Here is a 16,411-nt window from a genome sequence, read left to right on the forward strand (position 1 = left end):
AGGAAGGGCCAGAGTCGTCTCTATTTTTTGAGGCGACTGAGGTCCTTCAACATCTGCCAGAAAATGCTGAGGATTTTCTATGAGTCTGTGGTGGCCAGTGCGATCCTCTATGCTGTTGCATGCTGGGGGAGCAGGCTGAGGGTCGCAGATGCCAACAGACTTAATAAACTGATCCGTAAGGCCAGCAATGTTGTGGGGATGGAGCTGGACTCCCTCAAGGTGGTGTCGGAGAGGCGGATGCTGTCCAAGATAAAGACAATGTTGGATAACACCTCCCACCCACTCCATGACATGTTGGTCAGTCACAGGAGCTCGTTCAGAGACTGAGATTACCGAAAAGCACCACTGAACGACACAGGAAATCATTCCTGCCTGTGGCCATCTCCCTGTACAACGCATCCACTTAACACACTGTTTGCTGCTACAGCTACACATGTTTCTTTTCCAACTATTTATTTATGAGTGACTTATGTATGTATGTATGTATATATATGTATATATTGTACTATTCTTAGTTAGCGTATTGTCTGTCTTGTCTTAATGTTGGTTTAAAATGGAGCACTGTAACAAAAAATAATTTCCCCCAGGGATCAATAAAGTATTCTGATTCTGATTCTGATTCTGATATGATAGATCTACCCTACCGCCTACTGGTGTTGGCCAGAGGGGCCGATGGCGCGATATGGCAGCCTGGCTACAACCGTAGCTGCCTCCACCAGTGTGTGAATGTGGGAGTGAATGAATAGTGGTATCGTAAAGCGCTTTGGGTGCCTTGGAAAGCGCTATATAAATCCAATCCATTATTATTATTATTATTAAATTACCTACGAGTTTGATTTGTCAGCAACTTTCTGCCAGCCCTCTCTCCTTGCTTTTGCAGCCTTTGCAGTGTTCTCTTGCGTTTTAATTAAACTCTGAAACTCCTGAAATCCCTCACTCATGAGTTCTTGCTCTGCTGCCGGAAAATACCGAGCACGCCCCTTCGACATTTTCGCCGACCAATCAGCGGGTTGCCGATCAATGTTTCTACTATCGATGCGTACACTGTTAGACATTTTATTGTATTTTTACAGTAACTTACTGGCAACACTATTGCCAGTAAGTTACTGTAATTACTGATCTACAGTATCTTTACTGTTGTGATGTTTTACAGTTCAACCACTTTACTGTAAACATATATTACAGTATAACAGCTTTACTGTAAACGTGGTTTACAGTTAGAAAGACTTACCGTGATTAAGTTTTATAGTATCACTGTACTGCAAATGTGGTTTATGGTATAACACTGTAATTGTGTACAGTATAATTTGTTTAGACTGTAATTGTGTTTTACAGCATATAAAATAATATTAACATTCATATTCAATATAAGAACATTTACAAAAAACAATATAATTCAATAAAGTAGTCTCAGGATAGTGAATTAAACCAACATTTATTGTTGATATTTTTTTTTAACAAGAAAAACATTTTTCAACTGAATAAAAACAATGCCAATAACCAAAATAAATAGAAGCGTACATGAAAACTACACAGTCCTTCACCTTTCTGTCTGATTTTTTTAAGGAAAACAGTTTTTCATTCCACTAAAAACAGGACAAACCCACCAGCATGAACATTAAATAAACTATTACAATTGTAAAACAAAACTCATTTACAAAATGTAATAATTATCAGTGGGTCCCAGGAAATAGAATGTGACATGGGATTTAGATTTCCGTTACCAGGATGGTCGGGTTCAGCGTAGTCTACATCACCACCTGTCAAAGACACATAATCAATATTCATGTTTGCCCAGGTTATTCACTTGTTCACATCTGTCTGAGATCATTCATACTGTTGTATGGATGTGTGTACAGTATGTATATAATTATCAGCTATGTAAAAGATATTATCATCTCTGTTCTTACCTAGTTGGAAGTCCTCCATTCAAACTCAGAGAGCCGCTGGAGGAAGGTGGTGATCCGAGGGCAGATGCTTGTAACTTTCCTCTTTACGACACGACCTGTCTTGCGGCTTGTACCAAGTTTTGCAGGGCATTTTGTTCCCATGTCTGGATTGATCCTCACAAAGAACCTTTTAACAGAAAAAAGGCTGCTTTAATTTCAAAATTAAAACATACGTTACAGCAATCTCCTATATGTTTCTGCAACTGTAGTCAAGCTATCACATATATTTCATTCTTAAATGGTGTAAAGTATTTACCTCTGTATCATCTCCAGTGTGATGGACGCTGACTCCTGATACTCAAGGTTGAAAACGTAGTATGACGCAAAGAAGACAGCAAGGGTGCTGGCAAAGTCATGCATCTGCTCAGGCTCATAAAATACCTTGCCCTCCAAACTGATCATCCAGCGGCTTGCAGACATGAAATTATTCCCTAAAAACAGACAAGAGTCCAATAAGACAATGTGCTCACCCTTACAAATAAGGTTTCCACAAGAATGCTGGATAGCAGGCCTCACACTGTACAAAAATAGAATCCACACAGTTTGCTGCTATTTCTCTTATTATTTATTATCTAATGAAAATTATGATCAATTACAGGAAAAAACTGCCTTATGTCTTTGCATTTTGGCCTGTGCTGAAGTGTTAGGCTGTTTTTTCCTGTTGGTCATTGTGTATAATAAATAATAAGAGAAACAGCAGCAAACTGTGTGTATTCTATTTTTATACAATATAAAACAGACAAACCCCTGTTAAGTAAGTTGTTGTGGGTACAAATACCACAATAATTACATAGATTTTTTACAAAAATATTACAACAGGATTGAAACTATTTACTTACCAAGCGCTATTACCCTTGGTGTGATGGGTAAGGTCATCTCTCTCTCAACAGACATCTTGGTGGAAAAAGCCTTTAAAACACAAAATGAACTGATTTGAATGATGATACCCAAAATCATTGAAATATTTTCCTTTGTTTATGTTGACAGTATTGAGAGTGCATGTGTAAAATTTTAAATATAATTACGTCAGCCAAGATGAAGATTGAGTCCTCTTTTTCTTGGAAGTACTTCATCAGAAGGAGGATGGCTGCTGTGGCGATCTGGTTGTGGTTCAGCTTTGCACTGTCGCACTCACGTAGCAGATGTTCAATCTCCTTGTTCCACTGAAGTCTCTGGCTTTGAAAGAAGTTCAAAATTCTCCTTCCTTTCGTAAGAAGGGCTTCACTGAGACGTGTCTCTACCTCAATATCTGTGAGTGTGTGGAAGTGAGTGCAGAGGCCTCTTTTAGTAAAAAGAAATGGCCAATGCTCTTGAACCTCACATAAGGTGGGGGCAGGCCAAGAATTAAGCATGTGCCTCTGGTAAATATAAGTCAAAGACATATAAGTATTTACATCTGTTGTTTCAATTGCTTGAGGACCTGCTGATCTGAAGACAGTTGACATAGTCTGTCTTTTTGTCTCCAAAGTTTCACTCGTTTCTCCTTCTGGTAGGGTTGTGGGTTGCCAGTTGATGCAACCATAGCTATCAAGTTCAGATCTCCCCCTTTTGATGGCAACATCACCCTCATTGTTTTCCCTGGTAGACCTTTTCCTTGGCTGCCGGATTCTGCTGCTGACATTGTCTCTATTTACATGTTCAACTCTTGTTTTAAGCTGTTTGAGTAGGGAATAATAACCACAGCCTAATTGCTCACCTTCTGCAGTCTTATCTGCAAAGGTAGCGGGATACTTAGATACAATAGCTCTAGCTACCTCCCCACAAGCAGCTCTGTTAGGGTTGGGGCAGTGTACTCGCATTCCTTCTACAACAGTCCTAATCATTATTCTCCTGTCTTCTGGGTGAGCCATTCCACCAGTTGCCAAGGCCTGTGAAAGTCTTGTTGGCATCTTCTCCCAGGGAACTGAAAAATTGCTGATCCAGGAGGTGTTGCTTACATTTGGTTGTGTGGAAGGGAGTTGACCTGATGCTTGTGCAGAACAGAGTGAATTACCCTGTAGTGGCATTTGCACAGTTGTTGAGCAGGTGGTTTCAGGTTCCTTTGGGTTGTTTGAAGAGCCAGACTCCACTTGGTCGTCGATATTCACACACACACATAAACACAGCAGAACAATTCCACATTAACTATGTACAGATGGGTTTTTTGGAGTATTTATTGAGTAATACTCTTATATAAGACACAAAAGCAAGAGTGTTGGAGAAATAATACCAATGGCAATGAAAGCTAGTTTTAGTTTTGAAAGCTATAACAATTTCAAAATAACTCTCAAAATAACTAATTTACAACTATTTTCAAGATAGGACTGCAACCATTTATGACATTAATGCATTCTCACCTTTTCTGAATACTTGAACAAGTCTTCGACTTTGAATTGGTGTCAAGAAAGGCTTGATATCATCAGGCTCAACAAACAGGAGATCTTCTCTGTTTCTAACACCAATAATGTCTGTCAGGTGCTCAATAACTGCCCTCTTTGTCTCTTCATGCAGGTCAGGTAATGCCAGGTTAATTTCATGATGTAGGCTGCCACTGTCCATATCTGCAATGAATTAAGAGGATGATATTGAATGATGCAAAGATACAACGGTTAAACCTGAAGCGATATACACTGGCAGAGGGTAGTAATCAAACAAACTGTCTGCTTGAACACATATGAATCTTTTTTCAGAATTGTGTAGACAGTGAAGTCCAAGGTTGATCAGTATCACAGATTGAAGGATGTCCAAAACAAAGTGTACTTGTTTGTGACTGATGAGGATCACTGAGATTTTTCCAAAGATGTGGCCACATTCATCATGACCCATAGCAACAACAAGCCCTTTGCAATATTTTGTTCCTTTGTAAACTACTGCTGATACCTCTGACGTTGTTTCTTTCATCAAGCCAGCTGTCCTGACAGACTCCTGAATTAGACCATTGTACAACTGCTCATCATATTCACTAGTTTCACCAACTGCTTGAACTGCTGGAGCAAACAATGGTCCACTGCTGAGGTACGCCTGAAGCAGCTGGTGCCTTTCTGCCAGTGTTTTACAAAGGTGAACAAAGTTGTGCAGTTTCCGGGCGCATTCCTTGAAATACGAATGCTTACTCTCGAACCGGAGAGTCCACAAGCGAATAAGAGGCCCAAAGTGCAAAAAGAGGTCACTATAGTGCAGTAAATAGTGATGCTTGGGCTTGAGTGGGTGATTAGGGAAAATTGTGTGTCTTGAATGAACATACTCCTCTGTTATTATCTTAAGGTATGCAATCTGGTCATGATGGATCTTGGGAGCACATATGAGCTCAACCATTTCCTTGAGCTGTAGATACAGTTGCCAGACCTGACTGTCCTCAGGATTTTTTATCCTGTCACCAACCAACAATGGCAACAGTCGCAACAGACACCAGTTCTGTGCTGCAGAACCAGAAAGTTTTTTGCCACACTCCTTAACCTCACATGGTTTACTGAGACTATCATTCCCTGAGTATTTAAACTGTGTGATCGACCTGTTTAGTTGTGCATAAGTGAAATGCTTTTCCTGTTTCACTAAATGACTGATGTACAATGCCAAGTCATTAGAGACTACACCTTCAAATAAATCATGACCCAAACATGGGGGAAGCCCAGTACAGACATGAAAATATTTCAGAGAATTGAAAGGTGAGTCAAACTTTACCCCCTGTACCATGTCTTGGTCAGTGGTGGATAGCTGTTGTACACTCTCCTTGTGACCAGTGATGGTTCTTTTTGGACCAAGCTTTAGTGGTGTCTTTTCAAAGTCTGTCCTTTCAATCAAGCAGTATCTACAAAAATGCGTACTACAACTGAAGTTTTCAGTGAAACCACCTAAGCAGTGTGAACCAAGATTATCTCCACAAATGGAAATCAAGGCCGCTTTGAGGGTATTTCCATCATCTGTCTCAATCCCTGTATCTTCTAGATCTTTAAGGTCTGTGATAATACTTGAGAAAACTTTCTCCTGACCAAATGTCTTGAAGTCCCTTTCTCTGCACAGCATCACCAACTGCATGGGATCAACTGAAGAGCGATTGTGTGGCTGGACCTCACCAAGACTCATGTAAACCCCCAAAACTTTATGTTTTTTCTTCCCTGACCCAAGAGGATTCACAACCTCAAATCCATCCTGGTAAAGGATGATGGACAATGAAGAAGGATTGTCTTTTAACAGAGCATTTTCTTTCACATTTCTTCCATCTGCCACATCCTCTACAACCATGTTGGAAGAGGTATGATTTTTGGATTGGTGATATTGCTCTTTAACACTTGACTGTCTAAGGAGTGATTTTAATGTCTCTTTGATGGAAATGTACTGGCAAAAGCATTCCTTTCCAGCAGCATCACTTCCCAGATAAATCTGGGTGGGTTCAACATAGTCAAAATACTGCTTGTAAAATGTTCTCCTTGTTTTGTCAGATCTGAGTATTCCTTTGTTGTATATTGTGAAGACATCCTCTTTAGAGAGATTTTGAATAATCATTTCTATCTCAGTTTGTGGTATGTCTAGCTCAGAAAGCTTGCCCTTCAACTTGTCAAAAACATCTGCCATAGAAGTGCTATGGACATGCAGAAATCCATCAAGAATACATTGTATTGTGCTCGCTGGCAACAGCATCTTGGCTTGCATTTTCAGGTAGAAAAGAGCCAAATTATGTAAAAATGTCTCTTGTTGATTATCACACGCCTCTAGATGATCACATGGAGTTGGAGTCAGAGTCTCCTCAGAAGGCTGAGTACAGTCTATATTTTCGGGGAGAGTTGACACCTGAGTTGTTATCACCGGCTTATGTTTCCTGGATAAATGTGTGGCAAAAGATGAGCGCACTCTGAAATGTTTGTGGCAGTCATCATAAGGACAGACAACTTTCTTGCCATCTTTAATATGAAATCTCAAATGAGTGCATAATGCTGAAAAATTCTCTGCCACATAGAAACATGCCTCAACTCCACAAGCAAGATTTCCTTTAAAATGGGTGTGTTTAGTCTGAGCCCTGCGATAGCGGTGGTTCCTGTGCATATGGGATCTGAATGCAGAAAATGTTCGATAGGAAGAAGGACATTGCTCTATTCCACATGTGAATCGATAATTAGCTGTGTGCTGATGTTTCTTCGTATGATAACAAAATTGTCTTAATTCTGAACAAAAAACACCACAAAATTTACACCTGTACATGGCTGCATGTGTCTGAATTTGAATTTCCAAAAAAATGTTGTCTACCTTTATTCTCACTAAATATGTCTTTTTACCTGCTGTTTTGTCTTGTCTGTCAAAGAACTGAGGCTACATCACACTGTCAGCGCGGCCAGCAAGGGCAGGAGAACAGCAATGCACCACACTGGGCGGGAAAAGACAGAGAGACAACTGTTAATTTAATGTTGCATTTATTTAACCCTTGAAAAATATATTTACATAAGTAAAAAAAAGAAAAAAAACACACAACCCATCTTTTCCAGAATAATTCAACTAATTCCCTTTTGACCAACCTAACACAGACGTTACATGGTTTTCATATGAAAAAGACCCTGGAAGACGTTGTATTAAAGGAAAAAAAACATGCTCCCCTTCCCACTTAAAAAAATAATAAATATTAAACTTAGGTTGGAGTTCCTCGTGCCACCAACCTAACGTTATATTAACTTTTTAATGTTGTGCACTGCAGCTCACACAAAATTAAATAAAGCAGGCTAACCTACATGAGCAAGCTCAAAACTGGATAAGATTGTTTTAGCAGTCTCTAAATTTCCAAAAAAAGTTGTCTTTCTTTATTCTCATTAAATGTGTATTTTTACCTGCTGCTTTAGCTGAAGCTAAATGTCCCACTGTTAGCATGGCCAGCTTCTCAAAAGTCATAGAACAGAAGCGCAGGAGGACAATGCACCACACTCGGCGGGAAAAAGACAAAGACTGTCATTGCGCCTGTGTTCCTCGCCCCTCCCCGTGGAAAATATATATCTAAATATTTATTTGAATATGAAAAGAAAAAAAACACACACAACCTATTTTTTCCAGAATAATTCAGCTAATGTGCTATTTCGACCAAGCTAACACCGAATTTAAGCCCCCCCTCCCCCCCACACACACAAAAAATATATATGCTCTTAAGAATTAATAAACGAGTATGTTAGGTAGGAGAGTCCTTTGCATTACCTTATGACGTCCCGTTTGCAGTTTCCACACAGAGGTCCAACAATAACGAGGTGCAAAATCTTTTGTCCTCTCGAGCATATCATAACGAAGAGTTAGCAAAGTTGGCCTGTCTTTCCTCTCCTGTCAATCACTGGATCACAGGTCATGTCAGTCAGGATATGGAGTGGTGGTTGGTAGAGATAGGTTGGTGGGCGGGGCCAGCATGCATTCAGTGTGTGTTTCACTAAGTTGGGTTGACTAGTTCCCAGAAGAGTTCTGTACATGTAAATGAGCAATTCAGTTACTGCTCGACTGAGAAGCCTCCACCAAATTATTACAATATTCTCCACTGACTGAAGTTCGCCTTTGGCAACGCAGTGGCAAGCACACATTTGCAGCAGCTGTGCATGTGCATACAACTGCATGCAGCAGATTAGATGATCAGAATTCTTGAACCTTACACACAGGCAAGTCCCCTAAAAAGTCAAAACCATAATACTTTCACTGGTATCATACTGACAAATGGCATAGGTTGGAGGAAAATCTGGAAATGGTTGGCAGTGAAAGAGTTAAAATGTAATGCACTATTGCAACCAACCACTGAAAGAGTAAAAATACACAAACAGTATGATGAACCATTCAAATCACATAATACAGTAGCACTACTGCTAATGTGTTAACGGTAGGTATAACTACTACCGCAATTTTAAAAAATACAGTAAGTAAATGTAAAAAACCTTAATATACCCATAATGCAAAGCAAATTACAGTAATTAACTGTAGAAATGTTTTCAGGTAAGTTACTGGGCATTTTGTGGTATTTTACTGTGAAAAATACAGCAAAGGTTAACAGTGTAGCCCCTTTTACGACACCCAGTGATGTCACATTCCTGCGTCCAGCTGTAGTAATCGTCAACAGCAGGTGTGTTCGGGGAACCGGATTAGCGAGCTCACGGTTAGCGCGATGATTTGATCTTGGATGTAGTAAGCGACGTATGAAGAACGGGCCCCAGACCTCAGTCCAACTGAGTTGTTGCATCAAGATGTTGAGAGAGCTTTCCATAAATAAATATTTGCAAACTTTAATAACTTAAAGTAATGTTGTAATGAAGAGTTTGCCAAAATTCCTTGATAATGGTTTTAGAGACTGATAAAGACACTCATAAAATGATTACTTAATGTTACTGCTGCTAAAGATGATTCTACAACAACCAACCACAACCATTCTACTTTTTCACAGGACTTCGCTGTTCAGCATGTTTTCCTATGGAACTCCAAAGTGTTCAAAATTAAATAAATAAATAGGTCAAGATGAAATAAATAACTATGTGAATAAATAAGACACAGATATGTAATGTGAGAATGATATTGTGAAATCATGGAACACATTTTGAAAACAATGCTCATTATTGTGAAATATATTGCATTCTGCTATATAAATTTACTTATTATTGTGAAATATTATTTCATGGTCATTATTTTTCACAATAACAGAGATTATTCCTGAGGCATTTTATTTATTTCCAGCCGTTTTTATTCCAAAATGACCTTTTTTCAAAGTCAGTCTTTATTTCAAAATCCCGTTTTTCCCGATGGTCTATTTATTTCATAATGCGACTTTTCAGCAGAATGACTTTGTCTGTCAATCAAGAGAGACAGGGCGGAGCCAGTTGTGTGATTGGTTGCTCCTTTACTCAGACATAAGTAATAGCACATGAATTGTCGATTTAGGTTTAATGGTGCAATGCGTCTCCTATGCAGCTGGCGGCAGTATGCAGCTCAAAATAAACTTAAGGCACCGACAAATGCAAAACACTGGGCGCGAATAACGTTACAGGTGTATCAATTAGTGATGTGCGATACCACTGATTTCCTTTCCAATCCGATACCAAGTAATATTCAGGGTGGTATCGACGATACTGATCCGATACCGATACTTTGTACAAAAACTCATTTTAGTTATTGTATCTCAAATTATAGCGTCATAATGATTACAGGACATCAGATTTCTTGTTCTTATCACTTAATAATGCAGAGTTCATCATATAGAAATAAAAAAACTGAAGTTGTGCACTATTTGAACACCTTGCCTGCCTGCAGCACTAAAGGACTCCGTGAGAGACGTCACCTGTCCCTGTCCTCCTCTTCAGTTCATCTCAACATATGCTCGTCATATTCTGTGATATGATTTACTCTGAGGTGTTTGAGAAGGTTAATGATGTTGCCACAACCATACATGCCAACCCTCCTGATTTTTCCAGCAGAATCCCGAATTTCTCCCAATTTTCCACCCAGGCAACAAAATTGAAAAACCATGTGCAGAATTCATAACGCGCCCCAGCCAATTCCAGTTTCCAACAATGGCGGCAGCGACTTAGTTTTAATATTACTCTTATTTCTCTTTCTGGGTCGCAAAAAAAACTTTTAACATATTTTCAGGTTTTCAGAATGTAGCTGTGTAAACTTTAAATATCTGAGCCGATCGACACATCGTTTTCAAACCCCCCTGTCTTTCGCTACTCGGGTTAAACATGATATATAAGTCACTTTGATAACTTAAAAATGTTATTGTTTGGCTTTTTCAGTGTTTTATTTGTTCGTGAGTAAATCGGTTTGTCTGAAATTAAAGTTATTATATTAGATTAAATTTAACTTTATTAGTCAAGTCAAGTCAAGTCAAGTTTATTTATAGAGCACATTTAAAAACAACCAAGGCTGACCAAAGTGCTGTACAGTAAATACAGATAAAAATACAATAGAACACAATTTCGTAATAACACCTCGCTGATAAAAATAAAATAAAAAAATATAAAACAAATAAATTAAACCTTTCTAAAAGCCAATGAAAAGAGGTGAGTTTTAAGAGCGGTTTTAAAAGTTTCTAGGCTTTTGGAGAGTCTGACGTGAGGAGGTATTAATCCCTCAGGAAGGTTCCTGCCGGGTTTTCACACAGCTGAATAAACGTTAAACAGAAAACTAATTAAGCAAAGTGTGAGACGGTCGAGAGTTTACGCCAGCGCCCTGTTATATTTTAGATAGCAAGGAGCAGACGGCAAGTTTCACTCCACCGAGGGAGCTCGTGACGTATATGTGACGGGCGGCTTTTTTTAGAAGTGGAAGCAGGTGGAAGCAGCCACTGAATTTGGACCCCCCCGCTGTTTCCGGGCCGGCCAATAATAACGGTGACATTTAACATATTTTATCCGATAAATAAACACTGTAAAATGTATTTATCACCCCCCCCCCCCAACAGCCCTTTTGAATGTCTTCCTAATTCTGAGGTCTCAAGGTTGGCAAGTATGGCCACAACACCTCACTCTTGGAGCACTTTTTTGCCATATGTATCGCAAACCACGTCTCAGCTGTTTGTGGAGGTAAAATACGTCCGCACAATTACGCTCAGCCATTGTTGTGAGTGCACACGCCAAGGGGCTGCGAGACATTTATACAGCCGTATTTCACACATGACTAAATTACTAAAATATCGATATTTTAATGTGAGAATCGATTCTAGAACATAAATGACTGGTATCGGAGGAATCGATATTTCAGGATCGATCCGCACATCACTAGTATCAATTCTTGTGAAGGGCATGGCTGCAGGAAACAAGTCCGTTTCTGAGTTACTCAAAGAACTTGCTAACCGCTTAGATTGAACGTCTTCACCTCAGTCTGAGTATTGCAGCAGTGTACTGGAGATGAAGTGGTCCCTGGTCCAAGTTCTCATCACAACCGCACAGGGTTAACGTTAGCAAATGCTAACGCTATCACAGCTAGCTCCACTCCATGAAACGCTGTTCAGGATAAGTAACGATATGTTATTATTGCTTGGTTAGTCTGTCTGTCTGCCAAATATGAGCTTTTTAAACAGTTTAGTCACAGATTTTTTTTAATACTGTTTTTTATCATAGCAAAGAATTCTATAAATTAGGTAAGAGAAAATAATTGTCTTCTGGGTTAATGTCTGTATTACTATTTACATTGTTGTAGGTAATAGTTATTCATGACTGTTTTAAAGTGGCTTATCTTCTGTGCTAATATGGAAGACAAGTAATCTATGTGAAAGAAAAGAAAGCAATTTTAGTTCAACGTAGTGATTTTGTAAGTGGGTATAATTTGAAAATGCTTTTACTAGTATAGTGGATGTTCTTTAAATATTTAACATTTAAAGTGTGTGTCACTTTACAGACTCCAACTTCAGTTTTGGTTTGGTCTCACCGTTGTAGGTCATAACACAAACAAGTCGTCAAGTCAAGTAGCTGAGGAAAGGGCTTAAGGAAACCATGGTATGGCCGCTTCTGACAGAAAGATCAGACATCATTCCTCTTTTCTTACCAAGGGAATCAGAGACTGCTCCCTGTTGTGAGGTAAGGTCAGGTCACATCTTTTAACATCTGAATAGTAAAGGTATTTGGTTAATTTATGAAGGATGAACATTAATTGTTGACACAAAACACCAATATACTGTTTTGTATGCTTGGGTTAGTTGAACAGCTGGGTTACATTTAATAAAAATACACCTAATGTTGCTGATGCTCTTAAGACTACAAGATAAGTAAAGCTATAAAATGACTGTGGCCTGCCACAGAAGATGAAGATGAGGAAGAAGAGGAATGCTCTCGAGGATAAATGCAGAGTGGCAGGTTACCTTCGGTCCTTCATTGAAAATGGTAAGTCTGCTGCGATAGGTATTTTGCCATTGGTTTTCTCTGATTATACTTTGGTAAATTACATACAGTACACTATAGTAGAGCTGGGCGATATGAGATTTTTTCATATCACGATATATATATATTTTTTATAAAAGGACAAGAGCGGTGAGGTCTATCACAATAGTTTAATTTTTCTATTGAGAAAAAGTTATTTCGCAATACATATCGTTATCGTTCTATCGCCCAGTTCTACACTATAGTATAATTTTGTTTTGTTATTTGCTCCATGCAATACATAAGAGTGGTGGCATTATCAGTTGCACTAGAATTGTATGTAGACTACTTTTAGCTTTGTTAACATAAAAATATCTATAAAAGCTACAACAGCAATTTGAGTGGGGCAAAAATGTCTGGTGCCCTGTATGTAAGTGGTCATCTTTTATGGTATTTCTCTATAAAAGATTCAAAATAATGAATATAGGATGTCATTATAGTTTAAAACAATCTTCTGTTGCAGCATCTTGTGCACAACAAAAAGCCCTCATCAAGTTTTGGACAGGATGGGAAGTCTTGCCGAGAAATGACTGTGGAAGTGGTCAACAGCAATCTTCCAAAGTCTTCCACCGGTTTTGAAGTACTACGTCTTCCTGCACACTACTGTACCTATGAGTCATTTCTAATGGACATTCAGGTGTGTCTCAACTCTACTGACTCAGGTTTTGGTCTGGTTTACGATTGATTCCATAACCACATGGTAAAATTAGACCATTTCTTATTTCTTGCATCACATTACTGTACTCAGTGTTCAAAGAAACGGACAATCTAGTGAGTTCTAGTTCTTTTTAATACACTTGACAGTGAAAAATACACACTACAGGTGTGCATTTATGGCTTTTTTAATATAAACTGATGAAGAGTTCAGATATCAAAATCAGTTGTTCACTGTACATTATAAATTACACAATATGTTTTGTTTATACTCGCTACTGATACAAAAAAAATTTCTAGAAAAAATTATTTGAATTAAGATGTTACACTACTCTACTGTGTTCATTGTATTAAATCTGCTCAGAGTTGACATGTACTGTATATCCAACCAAGAAATGAATATCATTAAAGTGACAGCTGTATAAAACAAATCCTGTTTTATAGCCACTCACTGTTTTGTTGAAAATGAAATTGGTTATGCTGTTTTGAGTCAGTATTAGCTACAAAGCTGTAAAAAAAAAAAAAAAAAAAAAATCCTCCTGACATAGAAACTGATTAAATGTAATAATGTCTTTCTACAAGTGATTCTGAAGTATTGGTAGCACAGCAGGGTCTTGTTCATTCAGTGCATCTGGGAGCTGAATCTCAGGAATGGTGATCTCATTTGATGGGCGGCGATTATGTTGTCCTGTCCAGTCCACACCATAATCCTCATCAACCTGAAAGAGCATGCACATGTTTTAAATCTAAACTGAAGAGGTGTTTCCTGCAGCTGTTCCTAGATGGACTTATTGAGTCTGCCAGGGCCTATGTGAGTTGCTTAGGCATTGGCTACCAACTAATTATTCATTCACCCATTCTAGGTCAGGATTGGTTCTCTTCAGGTATAACAAATTTAACTTTGTTTAAAGTATTGCCATCTATACCTGACAGGTGGGATAAAAGAGAATGGCTTGGGAGACACACAGCAAATCTCAAAGTTTTCCAATTAATGCTGAAAGAACCAAGGATGTAAATGTATTCTTGTTTTAGCTTTGCCGAAGACACCAGAGAAAGTATGATATCTATAATGCTGCTGAAATAGACAAAACCATTTCAATAAACTCGCTATTTAACATCAACCTTGTTATGCGTTATCAGAGAACAATCAACTGCAAACAGCAATGAAACATTCAACTATGTACTATTTAAAGCACTAATGACCCTGTTGTCTAACAAGATGTGATAAGTAAGTAGACTGTGGAAAGCTGGTGGGTCTACTCTCTGTGTAAAAGGTTCCTACAGGCTCCACTGACCCCAGTCTCCGAGTTAACACACTAACAGCTAACACTGCTAAACGTGTCTCAACGCCGAGATGGCGCCGATAGCTTTAGCCGTAGCTGCCCCACTTTAGACAGTAACAAAAAAAAGTAAGCGATAATAATTCATTGTCAAACGTCATAATTAAGGTCAACATCTAAACAATGCTGTGTACAGAATCACACAGGTGCTCAATTACAGCATAAACTTACCTTAGACCTTCCTCCGTCATTTCCCTCCTAATTGTGCTCGGAGACACAGAAAACGTATCGGCAATTACCCCGATGGTTATCCCGGACAGCACTAAAGTCCTGAGTGCTGCACCGGGATTTCTAGACGTGGACGGCCAACATTTGAAGACTGTTCTTCCTCGGCGTATTCCAAACGAACACGGTGCTGAATTGCTCTTAAACCTTCGACAATGCTGTCATCGATGCTAAGATTTTGAAGAGCAATTATCATCCAGACATTTCAGAAACATCATCTAAACGACTCAAAACAGTATCTACAGGTAAATGATCCCTCTCTGATTTGCTTAAATGAGCAGAACTGGCTGAAGTTCACACCAGTCCGCCATCCTCCGTGACTTTTGACCTAGCACGCTGTTGCTAGCTGTAGCAGCCGTCCGCGGAGCCGGTATCCAGGAAAACTAGTCGATGGTAAACGATAAGCCAATAGGTGCAAAGGTCCAGCCCACTTACATTGATTGACAGACAAAGTCATTCTGCTGAAAAGTCGCATTATGAAATAAATAGGCCATCGGGAAAAACGGGATTTTGAAATAAAGACTGACTTTGAAAAAAGGTCATTTTGGAATAAAAACGGCTGGAAATAAATAAAATGCCTCAGGAATAATCTCTGTTATTGTGAAAAATAATGACCATGAAATAATATTTCACAATAATAAGTAAATTTATATAGCAGAATGCAATATATTTCACAATAATGAGCATTGTTTTCAAAATGTGTTCCATGATTTCACAATATCATTCTCACATTACATATGTGTCTTATTTATTCACATAGTTATTTATTTCATCTTGACCTATTTATTTATTTAATTTTGAACACTTTGGAGTTCCATAGTTTTCTGACTCTCCGAAACTGTTCATCTTATTGTCATTTTCAGTGTATGGAGCAATTTTCAATAAACTGTTACTATATAATAAAGAAATGTTGCAGCTAGTATAAAAGGGAACCTTGATAGCTAAGGTAAAAAAGGCTTCATCTTAATAAAAAAAAAAAAAACATGTCAATATTTTAAAGAAATACATGTAAAATAATGTTGGTGTTGGCCTTTTTTAGTGTGCATGCTGGTGTCTGAGGAAATGTTCTTCGAGGACAACTTGCTTATATTACATATTGAATTTTTGATTGTGACAACTGGCAACAACATTTTCATCTACTTACTAGCGAGGGCTACACTGCATGAAAGACATGGGAAAAGTCATCTAAATGACCTTAGGGCTGTACATGACAGGTGAAGCAATTAGAGAGGATGAAGCCGATGCTCTAATCAGTATTTTGTTCCCTTACTTCTCATGTCTACCACTTTGCTACAGCATAGGAAGCTATAATTGACTCTGTCTTTTATTTTGAATTCCCTAGTTTCTCCTCTGCAGCAGATATACACTTAGCAACTGGACAGTAACACCGGGGTAACCACAGTTTCAA

At 38.6% G+C, this 16,411-nt stretch overlaps 2 protein-coding genes and 1 long non-coding RNA gene across 5 annotated transcripts in view; 1 reads left to right on the forward strand and 2 right to left on the reverse strand.

Annotated features, from left to right (window-relative positions):
* adcy2a (adenylate cyclase 2a) overlaps positions 1-16,411 on the reverse strand; it is a 74,119-nt gene that overhangs the window by 45,907 nt on the left and 11,801 nt on the right. The window lies entirely within an intron of this gene.
* On the reverse strand, positions 1,497-7,726 carry LOC147318717 (uncharacterized). Its single transcript, XM_086309911.1, has 7 exons — positions 7,199-7,726; positions 4,286-4,489; positions 2,975-4,017; positions 2,789-2,858; positions 2,206-2,380; positions 1,911-2,076; positions 1,497-1,760 (listed from the first exon to the last, which is right to left on the reverse strand). Exons 2-6 carry the CDS (start codon positions 4,485-4,487, stop codon positions 1,911-1,913), a joined length of 1,656 nt encoding a protein of 551 aa, XP_086166037.1. The 5' UTR covers positions 4,488-4,489; positions 7,199-7,726; the 3' UTR covers positions 1,497-1,760.
* Positions 11,666-13,944, forward strand: LOC147318718 (uncharacterized). 2 transcript variants are annotated; one of them, XR_015131484.1, is made up of 3 exons: positions 11,666-12,445; positions 12,565-12,748; positions 13,248-13,944. It is a non-coding gene; the product is annotated as an uncharacterized LOC147318718 (long non-coding RNA). The 2 variants fall into 2 exon arrangements; XR_015131483.1 differs by having other exon boundaries at positions 12,622-12,748.

The sequence above is a fragment of the Aulonocara sp. 'chitande type north' Nkhata Bay genome, linkage group LG11 (genome assembly GCF_057382095.1).
Source record: "Aulonocara sp. 'chitande type north' Nkhata Bay isolate Kocher_YH1m ecotype deep benthic linkage group LG11, A_spYH_male_GT1.1, whole genome shotgun sequence".
In the NCBI taxonomy this organism is placed as follows: Eukaryota; Metazoa; Chordata; class Actinopteri; order Cichliformes; family Cichlidae; genus Aulonocara; species Aulonocara sp. 'chitande type north' Nkhata Bay.